General features: G+C 46.1%; 1 protein-coding gene across 1 annotated transcript in view; it reads left to right on the forward strand.

The window, feature by feature from the left end:
* Positions 1 to 2,143: 2,143 nt before the first annotated feature.
* APPL1 (adaptor protein, phosphotyrosine interacting with PH domain and leucine zipper 1) overlaps positions 2,144 to 17,207 on the forward strand; it is a 52,125-nt gene continuing 37,061 nt past the window's right edge. The window contains exons 1-6 of the mRNA XM_044302323.1: positions 2,144 to 2,277; positions 5,000 to 5,098; positions 9,673 to 9,732; positions 12,221 to 12,292; positions 15,250 to 15,337; positions 15,443 to 15,484. Of these exons, the coding sequence (XP_044158258.1) occupies positions 2,224 to 2,277; positions 5,000 to 5,098; positions 9,673 to 9,732; positions 12,221 to 12,292; positions 15,250 to 15,337; positions 15,443 to 15,484 (415 nt within the window). The 5' untranslated portion in view covers positions 2,144 to 2,223. The remainder of the gene's footprint in view (positions 2,278 to 4,999; positions 5,099 to 9,672; positions 9,733 to 12,220; positions 12,293 to 15,249; positions 15,338 to 15,442; positions 15,485 to 17,207) is intronic.

The following is a 17,207-nucleotide window of genomic DNA, read 5'->3' on the forward strand; positions in this document are numbered from 1 at the left end:
CAACTTCTCCTGAGTACGGTGATACCAGATGTGTGACACTTTTTTGCAGCCAAGGTGGGCAAAGGGGCACATATTCCAAAGTGCACCTTTCGGATTTCGCAGGCCATTTTTTACACATTTTGATTGCAAAGTACTTCTCACACATTTGGGCCCCTAAATTGCCAGGGCAGTATAACTACGCCACAAGTGACCCCATTTTGGAAAGAAGACACCCCAAGGTATTCCGTGAGGGGCATGGTGAGTTCCTAGAATGTTTTATTTTTTGTCGCAAGTTAGTGGAATATGAGACTTTGAAAGAAAAAAAAAAAAAGAAAAAAAAATCATCATTTTCCGCTAACTTGTGACAAAAAATAAAAAATTCTAGGAACTCGCCGTGCCCCTCACGGAATACCTTGGGTGTCTTCTTTCCAAAATGGGGTCACTTGTGGCGTAGTTATACTGCCCTGGCAATTTAGGGGCCCAAATGTGTGAGAAGAACTTTGCAATCAAAATGTGTAAAAAATGGCCTGCGAAATCCGAAAGGTGCACTTTGGAATATGTGCCCCTTTGCCCACCTTGGCTGCAATAAAGTGTGACACATCTGGTATCGCCGTACTCAGGAGAAGTTGGGGAATGTGTTTTGGGGTGTCATTTTACATATACCCATGCTGGGTGAGAGAAATATCTTGGTCAAATGCCAACTTTGTATAGAAAAATGGGAAAAGTTGTCTTTTGCCAAGATATTACTCTCACCCAGCATGGGTATATGTAAAATGACACCCCAAAACACATTCCCCAACTTCTCCTGAGTACGGCGATACCAGATGTGTGACACTTTTTTGCAGCCTAGGTGGGCAAAGGGACCCACATTCCAAAGTGCACCTTTCGGATTTCACCGGTCATTTTTTACAGCTTTTGATTGCAAGGTACTTCTCACACATTTGGGCCCCTAAATTGCCAGGGCAGTATAACTACGCCACAAGTGACCCCATTTTGGAAAGAAGACACCCCAAGGTATTCCGTGAGGGGCATGGCGAGTTCCTAGAATTTTTTATTTTTTGACGCAAGTTAGTGGAATATGAGACATAGTAAGAAAAAAAAAAATTTAAAAAAAATTCAGCATTTTCTGCTAACTTGTGACAAAAAATAAAAAGTTCTATGAACTCACTATGCCCATCAGCGAATAACTTAGGGTGTCTACTTTCCGAAATGGGGTCATTTGTGGGGTTTTTCTACTGTTTGGGCATTGTAGAACCTCAGGAAACATGACAGGTGCTCAGAAAGTCAGAGCTGCTTCAAAAAGCGGAAATTCACATTTTTGTACCATAGTTTGTAAACGCTATAACTTTGACCCAAACCATTTTTTTTTTACCCAAACATTTTTTTTTTATCAAAGACATGTAGAACAATAAATTTAGTGAAAAATGGATATATGGATGTTGTTTTTTTTTGCAAAATTTTACAACTGAAAGTGAAAAATGTCATTTTTTTGCAAAAAAATCGTTAAATTTCGATTAATAACAAAAAAAGTAAAAATGTCAGCAGCAATGAAATACCACCAAATGAAAGCTCTATTAGTGAGAAGAAAAGGAGGTAAAATTCATTTGGGTGGTAAGTTGCATGACCGAGCAATAAACCGCTAAAGTTGTGGAGTGCCGATTTGTAAAAAAGGGCCTGGTCACTAGGGGGGTATAAACCTGTGGTCCTTAAGTGGTTAAGTTCCCAGTCCGCCCCTGTGGGGAGCCCATTTTAATGGTCTTGTTCAAATGTGGTGTGAACAGAGTCTGACACTAAAGGCAGAAGTGGGGGCAGAGTGACTGGCACTGCTATGGACAGATGGTGGGGGCACCATGGGTGCTGGGGGTCACTGAGGAGAGGTGACTATAACAGCTGGGTGTGAAAGGCAGGCTCCTGTGGAGATGACGACTGTCGCTGTTGTCGCCGGCTGTGATACATTGTATCACATTCTGTCACATTGTGTCACTTGTCATCCCTCCTCCCACTCTCTGGGCACTGGCATCTTTCCGTCATCACGACAACTTCCTATGTTCCCGCCCCTTGGCAACGCAGTGACTGGCGTCTCTCTGCACCAATACATTTACAGAATCCTTGAGCGACGGCTCCTGCCGACCAATCAGCGCGCCCGGAGGCGGGACATCCGCCGTGCGTGCTCCTGGATGTACATCAGCTGCTGTGGCTGTCGCTCCGGTTCAGGTGGCTTGTTTTCCTGGTTCCTCTCTCGCCATGCTCGGTACAGACAAACTCCCCATCGAGGAGACGCTGGAGGATAGCCCTCAGGTCAGGAGGCCGCTCCCTGCAGCTACTTGGGGGGGGAATGCATTGGCTTTCATGGGACATGACGTCATTTTATGGTGTCTGATTCTGTCTTTAACAATACATGAGGATTAGGTGGAGCCTTCACCCCTCACCCAGTAATTTGGGGGCCCCCTGGTCTCCTGGAGCAGATGCACAGTAATTTGGGGGGCCCCTGGTCTCCTGGAGCAGATGCACAGTAATTTGGGGGGCCCCTGGTCTCCTGGAGCAGATACACAATTCTGATTGACAGCTCAGATAGTAATGATATGATTTACAGGGAGCGTCCACCATGCTAAGTAATGTACCAGGTAATTGCATGAAAAGCAATTCCCCAATGGAGTGCCATTATTCACTGTTGCTTCCTCATTGTGCAGATTATCCGTTTTTGTTCTGCCCCTTGGGCACAGCGCATATACTTCATCTTCATCATACATTATGGGATTGTTATTCATGCAATTTTTCCCAACAATGACGTTATGATTCATCGAAACGTATCCGTTCCTGGAGACTGCTTTATGATACAAACGGCGCCCCCCATGGGACGACGGAGGGGGATGTCAGCGAGTACATATGGCAGCCGCAGAGAATGACGGTTTTTCGGCACTGACCTTTACGGCATAGCCATAAGATATTATAAATGTATAATCGTGGTGGGTCTCAGTGCTAGCACCCACCCTGAAGGCGATCACTAAGCGTCTGCCGGCCGGGTGTACCCTGAGAGAATTTGGGCGAAAAGATTGTTTTTGTGATCTATGGAGGTCCCATCATTTGGAATCCCACGATCATAGATTTCTGATATCTCCTATTGAAATGATTGCGGCCAAACACAGACGAGCGGGTTCAGTTAGAGAAACTGGCAGTGTGTGGCAGTGTGATTATTCCCATTCTGATCCTCTGACAGGATCGCACGGCATTACAATGATTTATAATGCTGTGTGAGCCTGAAAGACCTGGAATCTAGTGAATAAGGGCTCATGCACTGACCGCGTCCGATCCCCATTTTATTGCAGATGCAGACCCATTCATTTCAGTGGGGCAGCAAAAGTTGTGAACAGCATGTGGAGGTCATCTGTGTGCTGTCTGCATCCGTATTTCCGCTTTGCTGACAAGGATCGGACATTTCTAGTTGAGTTTGGAAAAAAAATACATAAATTGTAGCAAGCTCACGCGCGGGATCAGCGATTTGTGGACCGTAAAACACCTATAGCCATGCGCTTGAGTCCTTACACTGACAGCATTATGTCAGTGTAATTCAATAGAGTCCAGGTCTCTAATGGTCAAACAGCATTATAAATCATTATAAGGCTACATGCACATGGCCGTATGTGTTTTGCGGTCCGCAAATAAAAAATGGATGACATCCGTATGCCATAGTTTTTTTTTTATTTTTGCGGATCCATTGTAACAATGCCTAAAACGGACAAGAATAGGACACGTTCTATTATTTTTGCGGGGCTACGGAATGGACATACTGATGCGGACAGCACACGGTGCCTAACGCTGTGCGATCCTGTCAAAGGAGCGGAGGTAAGAACGTGAAATCACATTAGCACACCCAGCGAGTTTCTCACATTGAACTCGCTCATCTGTGTTTGACCTAAAATGTTGGTGGTGAGAAGAAGCTGGGCGGGGAATCTTAGGGGCTTGGCTCTTCATGTGTGTGGGAACCCGTAGTGAAGTATGTTTAACCTCTGACATTAGTAGATACAGCAGCCCCCAACACATCCTCAGTAGTAGCAGCAGTCCCCTCCCGCCTCCTCCTTTCCCGGTAGTCGCAGCAGTCCCCTCCCGCCTCCTCCTTCCCCGGTAGTCGCAGCAGTCCCCTCCCGCCTCCTCCTTCCCCGGTAGTCGCAGCAGTCCCCTCCCGCCTCCTCCTTCCCAGGTAGTCGCAGCAGTCCCCTCCCGCCTCCTCCTTCCCAGGTAGTCGCAGCAGTCCCCTCCCGCCTCCTCCTTCCCCGGTAGTCGCAGCAGTCCCCTCCCGCCTCCTCCTTCCCCGGTAGTCGCAGCAGTCCCCTCCCGCCTCCTCCTTCCCCGGTAGTCGCAGCAGTCCCCTCCCGCCTCCTCCTTCCCCGGTAGTCGCAGCAGTGCCCTCCCGCCTCCTCCTTCCCCGGTAGTCGCAGCAGTGCCCTCCCGCCTCCTCCTTCCCCGGTAGTCGCAGCAGTGCCCTCCCGCCTCCTCCTTCCCCGGTAGTCGCAGCAGTGCCCTCCCGCCTCCTCCTTCCCCGGTAGTCGCAGCAGTGCCCTCCCGCCTCCTCCTTCCCCGGTAGTCGCAGCAGTGCCCTCCCGCCTCCTCCTTCCCCGGTAGTCGCAGCAGTGCCCTCCCGCCTCCTCCTTCCCCGGTAGTCGCAGCAGTGCCCTCCCGCCTCCTCCTTCCCCGGTAGTCGCAGCAGTGCCCTCCCGCCTCCTCCTTCCCCGGTAGTCGCAGCAGTGCCCTCCCGCCTCCTCCTTCCCCGGTAGTCGCAGCAGTGCCCTCCCGCCTCCTCCTTCCCCGGTAGTCGCAGCAGTGCCCTCCCGCCTCCTCCTTCCCCGGTAGCCGCAGCAGTCCCGTTTTTCCCAGCACATGCACTGAATGTTCACCCCAAACACAGTGTGTACCCAGCCTCACCACTGACCGGGAATGAATACTATGATGTCCTGGTGTTCTCTGAATGACCTCATCTGTGCAGAATAATTACAGCTCATGGTGTATCTTGTTCTTATTTCAGACCCGCTCTCTCTTAGGAGTGTTTGAGGAAGATGCAGCTGCTATCTCCAGTTATTGCAGTCAGCTCTATCACGCCATGCGCAGGATTTATGATGCCCAGGTACTGATCACAAAACTGAATTCAGGGAAGATTTACCTAACAACTGGTGTGCGTCAAGTTTATTAGAGTTTTTTGACTTGTCCGCGAAAAGGGTGCGGTGGTATAAAGTTTAGCCTAAGGGCTCTTTCACACGAGCGTGACAGATTAGTTCCGGATGCGTTCAGGGTGCGTTCAGGGAAACTCGCACTATTTTGCAATGAAGTTCAGTCAGTTTTGTCTGCGATTGCGTTTAGTTGTTCAGTTTTTTCCGCGCGGGTGCAATGCGTTTTGATGCGTTTTTCACGCGCGTGATAAAAAACGGAATATTTACAAACAACATCTCTTAGCAACCATCAGTGAAAAACGCATCGCACCCGCACTTGCTTGCGGATGCAATGCGTTTTTCACGCAGCCCCATTCACTTCTATGGAGCCAGGGCTGCGTGAAAAACGCAGAATATAGAACATGCTGCGATTTTCACGCAACGCAGAACTGATGCGTGAAAAAAAACGCTCATGTACACAGACTCATTGAAATAAATGGGTCAGGATTCAGTGCGGGTGCTATGCGTTCACGTCACGCATTGCACCCGCGCGGAAATCTCGCTCGTGTGAAAGGGGCCTAAGAGTGAGTTCACTGTGAGAAACTCGCAGCGTGTGGCAGTGTGAGTTCCTGATAGGATCACGCAGCATGAATATGATTTATAAGGCTGTGTGTCATTGAGAGTCCTGGAATCTACTGAATTACACTGCCAACGTTATGTTAGTATAATTCATTAGATTTCAGGACTCTCCGGGCACACAGCATTATAATTCAGAGGAGCGGAAGTCAGAACGGGGACTCTCACTGCCACATGCAGCAAGTTTCTCACATTGAACTCGCTGAACTGCCGGAAATAGCCAAGTACAGCACTCGGCTATTTCCTGTGGATAGGGGGTAACCTGAAAACTTGGCATACCCCTTTTAAGGAACTCTCCTGCTTGTGGTGCCCATACTCCATCAAAAGCTCATTCGGCTGAGCATGCATGTGTTTTCAGTGGGGATGAGGAGAATGCTGCTGCCAGACACCTCTGGTTGGGGCTGATCTTCAAAATTTCAAACAGATAAGGCAAAAACAATTTAGGTTGCCAGATCCGAGACTCGGGGGATTAAACTGCACATTAAACTGTTTGTACACACACATTAGTTTATTTTTGGACAATCTGACACCATCCAGCCAGCCAGCATGGCCAGTGCTAGGGACACACCTCTAACTGGTAACACCCAGTTGTACCTTTTATTCATAAACTTATAGCAGACATAACTAGATTTTTGTACTTACCGTAAAATCTGTTTCTCTTCTGTTCATTGGGGGACACACACTTGACCATGGGTATAGCTGTTGCCGCTAGGAGGCGGACACTAAGCACACAAAGTGTAAGCTCCTCCCCTTCAGCTATATCCTTTGTACAGGGACTAAGCTAAATCAGTTAGTGCAAAAGAAGTAGGAGAAGCAACACAAAAAAAATCACATTATGTACAAACCCAGAACCACACAGGCCCGAAAAGGCCCCTAAACAAAAGAATGGGTGGGAGCTGTGTCCCCCAATGAACGGAAGAGAAACTGATTTTATGGTAAGTACAAAGATCTAGTTTTCTCATCTGTATCATTGGGGGACACAGGCTTGACCATGGGACGTTACAGAGCAGTCCCCAAGGGTGGGCATAACAAGCAACCCTCCAGTCAATCAGAGAACTGCCGTCTGCAAAACTCTACGCCCCAGAGAAGCATCAGAAGACGCAAAAGGTGTGCACTCTGTAAAACTGTGTGCAAAGACGACCAGGTAGCTGCCTTGCACACCTGAAGGGCCGAAGCTCCCTGATGCACCGCCCAAGAGGCCCCCACTACCCGAGCCGAATGAGCAGTCACCCGGAAGGGTAGGGCCCGGCCATTAACACGGTACACTTCCACAATGGCCAAACAAATCCATCGGGAAATGGAAGCCTTCAACGCCGCCAGCTCTCGTCTCGGCCCCTCTGGAATCACAAACAGGGAATCCGTCCGCCAGAAAGGTGATGTCTGGGACAGATAGACTTGAATGGCTCGTACCAAATCCAGGGTATGGAGCGACTGCTCCCGAGGATGCGACTTTCTGCAGGGGACCAGGTAACTTGGGGAGGGTACTGGAAGGGGGGAGCACTTTGGGGCAAAACATTTTTTTTTTTATACTCATCTGTTTGGCATCTTCTGCCCCGCTGGCTCCAGCCAGATCACCACCTTTTGGTGTGCGGCTCCTTGGGGAGAGACGCTACACCAGGAAAGAGGGGACCTGCGGTGGACGGCTGTGGTGATCCCAACGCTGGCGGGAAACAGAGGCTTTGTAGGACCTTTGGTCCTCCTTTGCTTCTGAAGAACGGGAAGGAGCAGGGGGCCTGGTCTCCCGTCTCCTGAGTGGGAGTGCAGGCAGTTTTAAGGACTGCCTGAAACCCCCGCTAGAAAAAGAAGAAAAAAACAAAAAAGAACAAAAACCAGCAGACCTGCAACGTAAGGAGGTCTGCCTCCTACAGACACTAAGCTAAAACTGATTTAGCTTGGTCCCTGTAGGAAGGATATAGCTAATGGGGAGGAGCTCACACTTTTGTGCTTAGTGTCCGCCTCCTAGCGGCAACAGCTATACCCATGGTCAAACCTGTCTCCCCCAATGAGACGGATGAGAAAATAGAGGAATGACACTTCTTCGAGTGATAACAATAGATGCTTTTTAATTCTTATTGTGTGGGGAATGCAAGTATTTACTAAAACGGGCATGTCAGGAGAGGTGACCGGTCCTCTCTAAACTCCCTGTACCCTCACTCAGGGTCATAGAGTGTAATAAAAAGCTTTCAGACACAATGATTCTTCCCTTTTTTTTTATTTTATTTTTTTATGGTTAGTAATTTATAGCATTCCAATTTGCAGTTACTTGGGTCTTACCTTGTCTAGATCTTCACATAATTTTTTTTCCCATTAGTCAGAAAATCCATTGGGGCACAATGGCAGATCTTAAAGGGCATCTGTCAGCAGATTTGTACCTATGACACTGGCTGACCTGTTACATGTGCGCTTGGCAGCTGAAGGCATCTGTGTTGGTCCCATGTTTTATGATATGCAAATGAGCCTCTAGGAGCAACGGGGGCGTTGCTTTAGAGGCTCATTTGCATATATTAAATTTTAAATATTAATACTTTTCTCAGCAATGCGGGAACATATGAACATGGGACCAACACAACTGCCCTTTTAAAATCATATTTTGTCCTTCTTTATCGGTTTCTGCGTTGTCGAGCACATGACCCATCACATAGAACCACAAATCTAAACTTGTCATAGAGAAGTAGTGGTAGGAAACACGTTGTACAGCAGTTGTGTGGTTAATGTATTGACCTAACTTCCAGACTTCACTTCCTTTTCTACAAGATAAAGACGCTGTATCAGCTGTTATTATATCACCCATTTTAGTGTAAAGCCCCCTTTTCAGCTGTTGAGTCAAAGGCAATGATCAGCTACGAACAGAAAGACAGAAAACAGTGATGTAACGGGCCATGAAAAATATGTCATCGCAGACAAATTAGCGTTTTGCCCACTTTTGTCCTCAGTGGCACATTTTAATTCCTTTTACACTAGCCAAGGATCAAACCAACTATTGTGAGGGTGAATGTTTGTTTGTTTCCATTAATGGCCCCCTCTAAATGTGCCAGCGATCACCCGACAAACAGAAGCAGTACACTCATTTTTCTGTAACGACATATTTTTTAATGCACGTTTTTTCCTTTGGAATTCTCCAAAATGATGCAGTGATTAGATGTGACGTCACTATTGGTGAAAGGTCACTACGGCCACTGGTCGTCAGCATAAGGACCAACATACTATACTGCAGCCGCACAAGGGTCCAGTAGGATGAGGGGACCCCACCTTAAACTGTCTCTTAGATCGCATGTATAGGACCGAGATATTGAATTCCATGGCTCACAATTACTGCTGGATTGTTAGTGTTAGATATTAGGGCGTTCTCTGAGATGACAAAGGTCCCGTATACTTCTCTTGCATGTCACCCTCTGCTGTCTGTCTGACCCTAAATCCGGCACATACTGCCATCTTGTCGGGTACAAAAATGTGTTGGAGGGATATCTTTCCAATTTCTGCCGGACATTTGACTGCAATTGGAAAGAAATTTCCATTATCAAGTTTATTTTTTGATTTTCCATATCAAAACCTTATCCATCTCTGTTTCTTTTTCTTAAAAGAATTTGCACCTGGAAATTCACTTTTTACCCGAGACACAGTGCCTTGTAGGGCTAGCTCAGGTGAATGTAATAGGCTGTGAGAGAAAGCAGGAGGAGCAAGGGTGCACAAAGTGTCTTGGGCCCGCCCTCAGTGCACTTAACTGCTCATTTGGACATGGATTAATAATGCTTTTTCTCCATAATAAAGAGGATCGCTAAGTAAAAGGTATCATTACTGTCAGCTGGGCTAGCCCTACAAGGCATTGTGCCTGGTTTATCGGTGAATTTCCTGGTGACGGGTTCCCCTTAGTAACCTTTTTCCATCTAATTTCACTGATGTTATTTTGTGTCACCAGAATGAATTAAGTGCAGCCACTCACCTGACATCCAAACTTTTGAAAGAGTATGAGAAGCAGGTATGTGGACAATGGTAATAAAGTGTATTTGACTTGAAAGGACTTCCTGAGACTTTAAAGGGGTTGTCCGAGTTATGGAAAAAAAATATAGCACAATAAATCTCATAGTCAGCAATATATAGCTAAGCAAGTTTTTGGCAATTTTTTAAAATCTATTTTCTCATTTCCCTGGTTCTCTTCTGTCCTCTGTTTACCTTCAATAACAACAATCTTTGCAAACCCTGCTCTGCAAAGGGAGTGAATACAAGTCCTGCCCTGAGTGACATGTCTGACTGCTGGGAGACTCGGCAGCATGTTGTATGTGTAGGACTACAAGTCCCAGCTGTATAATGACACTGCTGATACACACAGGATCTTTCCCCTACCTGTTCTTGTGCAGTACTCTGCAGAACTCATCTGTCAGCTCCTATGCCCAGCATTTGTCTCCTCACTGCCTGCAGCTACTCGGTAAAGGCTTCAGCCCTGAGTCTGTGCAGCTGAAGGGGTTAAGAATCCAGAGAGAGCAGATGGCAGTGCAGGAGGGCGTGGCCAGCACTGTGACGTCTAGTGTACAGACTAATATCTGCTCTCTCAGGCTTGTGCACAAAACATCATCAGAGCAGGGAGAGAAGCTGACATCACAGGTCATGTGACCCTCAGTGAAATCTGAGAAAGGAGCAACTACAGATGCAGAAAAGTATGGTAAAGCTGTTACAGTTGCCTAGTTAGAAACATACAAAGAACAAAAAAATAACTCAGACAATCCCTTTAATACTGATGACCTATTGTCTGGATAGGTCATCAGTATCTGATCGTGGGGTCTGGCATCGGAACTCTTCTGAGCACTTCGTCCTTTTTACAGCTTAACAAGCACAGCCCTGTACATTGTATAGTGGCTACGCTTGATATCGCGGCTTAGGACTATTCACTTCTATGGGGCTGAACTGCTCCTAGGCCACGTGATCGATGAACGTGTAGGAAAAGCTGAGATAAAAAATGGACTTCTTGGCTAGTATAGTCTGACATGTTGCTGGTGAGACCGATCCCACGGATGGCCGATCAGCTATGGTGAGGCTGATTGTCTCCTATACGGCTAGCATTACTGCACAATCCCTTAGGCCCCTTTCACACGGGCGAGTATTCCGCGTGGATGCGATGCATGAGTTGAACGCATTGCACCCACACTGAATCCCGACCCATTCATTTCTATGGGGCTGTTCACATGAGTGGTGATTTTCACGGATTTTCATAGAAATAAATGGGGTTGCGTGAAAATCGCGTTTTTACGCACGGTTGCTAGGAGACGATCGGGATGGAGACCCGATCATTATTATTTTCCCTTATAACATGGTTATAAGGGAAAATAATAGCATTCTGAATACAGAATGCACAGTACAATAGCGCTGGAGGGGTTAAAAATAAATAAATATATAATTTAACTCACCTTAGTCCACTTGATCGCGACGCCGGCATCTCCTTCTGTCTTCATCTTAGCTGTGTGGAGGAACAGGACCTATGGTGACGTCACTCCGGTCACCACATGATCTATCACTATGGTAAAAGATCATGTGATGACCGGAGTGATGTCACCACAGGTCCTGTTACTGCACACAGCTAAGATGAAGACAGAAGGAGATGCTGGCTTTGCGATCAAGTGGACTAAGGTGAGTTAAATAATTTTTTATTTTTTAACCCCTCCAGCGCTATTTTACTATGCATTCTGTATTCAGAATGTATTATTTTCCCTTATACCATGTTATAAGGGAAAATAATACAATCTACAGAACACCGATCCCAAGCCCGAACTTCTGTGAAGAAGTTCGGGTTTGGGTACCAAACATGCACGATTTTTCTCACGCGAGTGCAAAACGCATTACAATGTTTTGCACTCGCGCGGAGAAATCGCGCGTGTTCCTGCAACGCACCCGCACATTTTCCCGCAACGCCCGTGTGAAAGGGGCCTTACTGCTCCAGTATGGATCTGAGCAGGCCGAAGAGCAGTCATGTCAGACTTGGATTGCCCTTTTAACCTATGTTATGGGTGAGACTGTTGCTGATGATAAACCAGTTTAATTGCTTGGTATGTGTTATATGGTCAGTGCAAAGTGCGGAGCGCAGGCTGTGGCTCCATAACTAATGACTGGTTTTTCTTTTATCCCAATGCATTTTGTACAAGGAGGACATTTCACGTATTAATTTTCTAGGATAAATAAAAATTCTTGTATGATCTCTTTTGCTCCATAAAAGACTTTTGGTGGGGGGGATCTATCATGATGGGACTTTTTGAAGTCAATTTATCAAAAGCTGCTTGTTGCTTGATAAATTCGGCACATCTTTAAACCTAACATTTGTATCTGGAAATGCAACTCCAGTTTCCCGACACCACCCTCATTGATGTGATTTTGTGACTGGAGTGAAACTAACATACCAAACCATGCACGACCTACATGGGACTTACTGTATGTAGTATACTTTTGACATATGTTTATGCTTATGTTTTTTTTCGCAGCGATTTCCTTTAGGGGGCGATGATGAGGTGATGACTTCAACCTTACAGCAGTTTTCGAAAGTGATCGATGAAGTAAGTGTCTTTGTCACATACTCATTAGAGATGATGACGTACTCATCACATTTTTAGGGCGCAAGTAGTTGCAGTATAAATGAGGATTATATAGCGTTCCATGCATTACACAGACAAGACACTGGTTTCAAGTGTAATGCTTCATTTCTCTTGAGGTGGTGCTACAGGGCTGTTACATGTTTCCCCAATAGATTATAGAATATCTGTATAGGATTTTCCAAAGCGAACAAGCTCCTTTAAAGGGGTATTCCACTCTGAGACTGTAAAGGCTCATTTACAGGATATGCTGTACAATTCTGATAGATGTGGGTACCACCTCTGTCCAGAAAAGGGGTCCACTGAACCCCACACCTCCTGATGAGGTTGCCACAAGACACTGTATGCAGACAAAAAAAAGGGCAGAGAGGTGGCCATATATGTGTGCAGTGCTCTCTAATGAAGAAAGCGTGTCGCCTGTATGCACCACCTCCTGTCTATTCATTCTCTGCAGAGATGTGAAGGCCTGCAGCACTGTCACCTACCAGAATGGGGGTTGTGAGACTCCCTGTTCTTACTATAGGTGCAGGTCCCAAGGATGACAACCACATCTGTCAGATCTTAAAGGGCATCTGTCAGCAGATTTGTACCTATGACACTGGCTGACCTGTTACATGTGCGCTTGGCAGCTGAAGGCATCTGTGTTGGTCCCATGTTTATATGTGTCCGCATTGATGAGAAAAATGATGTTTTACTATATGAAAATGGGTCTCTAGGAGCAATGAGGGCGTTGCTGTTACACCTAGAGGCTCAGCCCTCTCTGCAACTGCTGCGCCCTCTGCACTTTGACAGGGACAGGCAGTGAAAACGTCATCAAGTTACGGCCTTTCAATGGGACCAGCACAGATGCCTTGAGCAGCCAAGTGCACATGTAACAGGTCAGACAGTGTCATAGGTACAAAACTGCTGACAGATGCCCTTTAATGGCATATCCTATGGCTATACCATAAATGCCAAGAGATAGGAGTACCTCTTTAAATTGGAGCATCCTCAGATCTTAAAGGGATTGTGCAGTACACTATATTGATGAGCTTTACTCAGGATAGGTCATTAATATCAGATTGGGGGGAGTCCAACTCCCAGCACCTCCAATGGTCGAGTGAGCTTACACTTCAAAATTACCTGTGCATTTTCTCTCTTGTACATACGGTGCAGTGTAATTACAGAGTCTTCTCCTATTCAGGGGAATAGGACGAGCGGTTGTAAGTACACTGTGCTGCTTCCATAAGCGAGACAATGCTGAAGATAGGTCATCAATGTCTTTGCTCTGCACGACCCCTTTAATGGCATATCCCATGGCTATGTCATAAATGTCTAGAGATGGGAGTATCCCTTTAAATTAGAGCATCTTAATTCAACGAGAGATGTCCTCATTACGCACCCTCTTTATAGGGGTTATCCAATATAGACTGCACCCCGATGTGCCTGGCCCCTCACAAGGAATATACTTACCCCACTCCCTGCACTGCTCCTGGTCCCCAGTGTCGGGGGGGGGGGGGCGGGTGTGTGTGTAAGGTAGCAGCCAATGGCAGATGGGAATGAGCCTCCCTAGCGTCATCCGCAATGCTAGGGAGGCTCGTCCCCGCCTGCCATTGGCTGCAACCCCTCCCCCCCCCTACACTGAATGTTTTCACCGGTGCACAGGGAGAAGCAGCGGTGCGGGGACCGGGAGCAGGGTAAGTATATTCCCTGTGAAATATTGACATAGAAACTTCAGCACTCCAATAAATATGGTGATATCAAGGTGTTTTAATTTTTCTTAAGCAAGGCAACTTAAAGTGACAGTGTGATGTTTTGGTCAACTTAGACCTTTTTCAAAACTAAAAAAAAATTCAATTTTTGCATAGTGGTTTTATCATATAGAGCAATTGTGGTCAACAGTCAAGTAGCGAATCCAGAACATATAACGTTGGTACAAAATGGTAATACATAAGACTTCTTCATATAACATAGAAAGATTGAACATATATGGAGAGGTGACGAAACGCATGAATATCCCTCTTTGGTGGTCTAGCTATTAATTTACATTACAGTCCACATTTCGGCTGTTCTGAACAGGTATCTGTGTACTTAGGTTAAGTTTACAACCACTATGTTGGACTTATGTCTTTTTTCAACTGTATTAGCTATTTAACTATGTAAAATAATGAATCGCTTTACGGTCTTAAGGTAAAATTATGCGCAGTGCTAAAGTACATAATCACAAGATGTACTGAGGAACCAACCGGGTCCCCTGACGTGTAAAAGAAACTTACCAAGTTGCCAGTAAGAGATTAGGGAGAAGGATGGAAGATGTATTAAGCTGGTAGACGTGTATCCACACCATGTGTGACGCTAGAGAGCATGGGAAGATGTCCACTATTTATGATGTAAGCAGCAGGAGGTTTGTTGTTTGGACAGGAAGTGCCTTGTGTTCCACCAAAGAGGGATATTCATGCGTTTCGTCACCTCTCCACATATATTCAATCTTTCTATGTTACATGAAGAAGTCTTATGTATTGCCATTTTGTACCAACGTTATATGATTTGGATTTGCTACTTGACTGTTGACCACAATTGCTCTATATGATAAAACCACCATGCAAAAATTGAAAATTTTTTAGTTTTGAAAAAGGTCTAAGTTGACCGAAACATCACACTGTCACTTTAAGTTGCCTTGCATAAGAAAAATTTTAAATAAGAACACCTTGATATCACCATATTTATTGGAGTGCTGAAGTTTCTATGTCAATATTTCTGAGGGCTACAAACCCACAACTCCAGCACCCATCTAACTAGGGCAAGAGTGCCACGCCATCCTACCTATATATTCCCTGTGAGGGGACAGTTTATGGTATTGGATAAACCCTTTAAGGCACCTTCAAAGTTGGAGTTTTACGTTAACCTCTTTGTCCCACTGTCACCCTATTCACTGCCCACAGCTGAGCTCCTGCCATGCAGTTTTATCCACACAGCTGGCCGACGCCATGATGTTCCCCGTTAGCCAATTTAAAGAAAGGGATTTAAAAGGTAACGCTATACACCGAGCCTTGCACGTTCTTCTTGTATAGATGTATTGCCATGTATTCCAGTCTAATCTGAAGCGACTGTTTTCCGTTCTGTTTTGCATTACAGAAATCCTGACTTTGAAGGAGATTTTCCAGATTGCCAGCAATGGTATGCATGTCTCCTATATACTGTACATCTATATCCTTTATTAGGAGTAACATGTGGGAAGGTTGCACCATTAGGGTTGGTGTATGCACTAAATCAGTCCCAGCATACAGAAGTCATATAAAGTGTATGGGTGTAACATGACGTGTAATATTTTACACTGTTGAGTGGAATCTAGAAATCATGGGGGTTAGGCTCTGCAGCATTAATCCTGTTTACTGAAGAAACCCTTTGGATGGAACTAGGGCTGCAGCTAACGATTATTTGAATAATCGATTAGTTGCCGATTAATTTCTACGATTAATCGATTAATCGGGAAAAACGACAAAATTACAAAACAGAGAGGTTTATATGATCTTACTTGAAAAATTATGTTCAAAGGCCATATTAAAACAAATTGTGGACGACACTATTATGGGGGATCTGTGGACGACACTATTATGGGGGATCTGTGGACGACACTATTATGGGGGATCTGTGGACGACACTATTATGTGGGATCTGTGGACGACACTATTATGGGGGATCTGTGGACGACACTATTATGGGGGATCTGTGGACGACACTATTATGGGGGATCTGTGGACGACACTATTATGGGGGATCTGTGGACGACACTATTATGGGGGATCTGTGGACGACACTATTATGGGGGATCTGTGGACGACACTATTATGGGGGATCTGTGGACGACACTATTATGGGGGATCTGTGGACGACACTATTATGGGGGATCTGTGGACGACACTTATTATGGGGGATCTGTGGACCGACACTATTATGGGGATCTGTGGACGAGACACTGATTATGGGGGATCTGTGGACGACACTCATTATGGGGGAGCTGTGGACAGCACGATTATGGGGTGATCTGTGGACGACACTATTATGGGGGGATCTGTGGACGACACTATTAGTGGGGGATGCTGTGGACGACACTACATGTATGGGGGATCTGTGGAACGAGCACATACTTATGGGGTGATCTGTGTAACGACACTATTATGGGGGATCTGTGGGACACACCTATTAGGGGGATCTGTGACGACACTATTATGGGGATCTTGGACGACCACTATTATGGGGGGATCGTGGACGACACTATTATGGGGGTTCTGTGGACCGACACTATTATGTGGGGATCTGTGGACGACACTATTATGGGGGATCTGTGGACGACACTATTATGGGGATCTGTGGGACGTACGACTATTAATGGGGGATCTGTGGACGACACTATTAGGGATCTGTGGAACGACCTATTATGGGGATGGCTGTGGACGAACACTATTATGGTGGGATCTGTGGATGCGACACGTATTATGGGGGATCTGGGGACCGACACTATTATGGGGGATCTGTGGACGACACTATTATGGGGGATCTGTGGACGACACTATTATGGGGGGATCTGTGGACGACACTATTATGGGGGATCTGTGGACGACACTATTATGGGGGATCTGTGGACGACACTATTATGGGGGATCTGTGGACGACACTATATGGGGGATCTGTGGACGACACTATTATGGGGATCTGTGGACGACACTATTATGGGGGATCTGTGGACGACACTATATGGGGGATCTGTGGACGACACTATTATGGGGGATCTGTGGACGACACTATTATGGGGGATCTGTGGACGACACTTATTATGGGGGATCTGTGGACGACACTATTATGGGGGATCTGTGGACGACACTTATGGGGGATCTGTGGA

Source organism: Bufo gargarizans, chromosome 7, assembly GCF_014858855.1.
Source record: "Bufo gargarizans isolate SCDJY-AF-19 chromosome 7, ASM1485885v1, whole genome shotgun sequence".
NCBI lineage: Eukaryota > Metazoa > Chordata > Amphibia > Anura > Bufonidae > Bufo > Bufo gargarizans.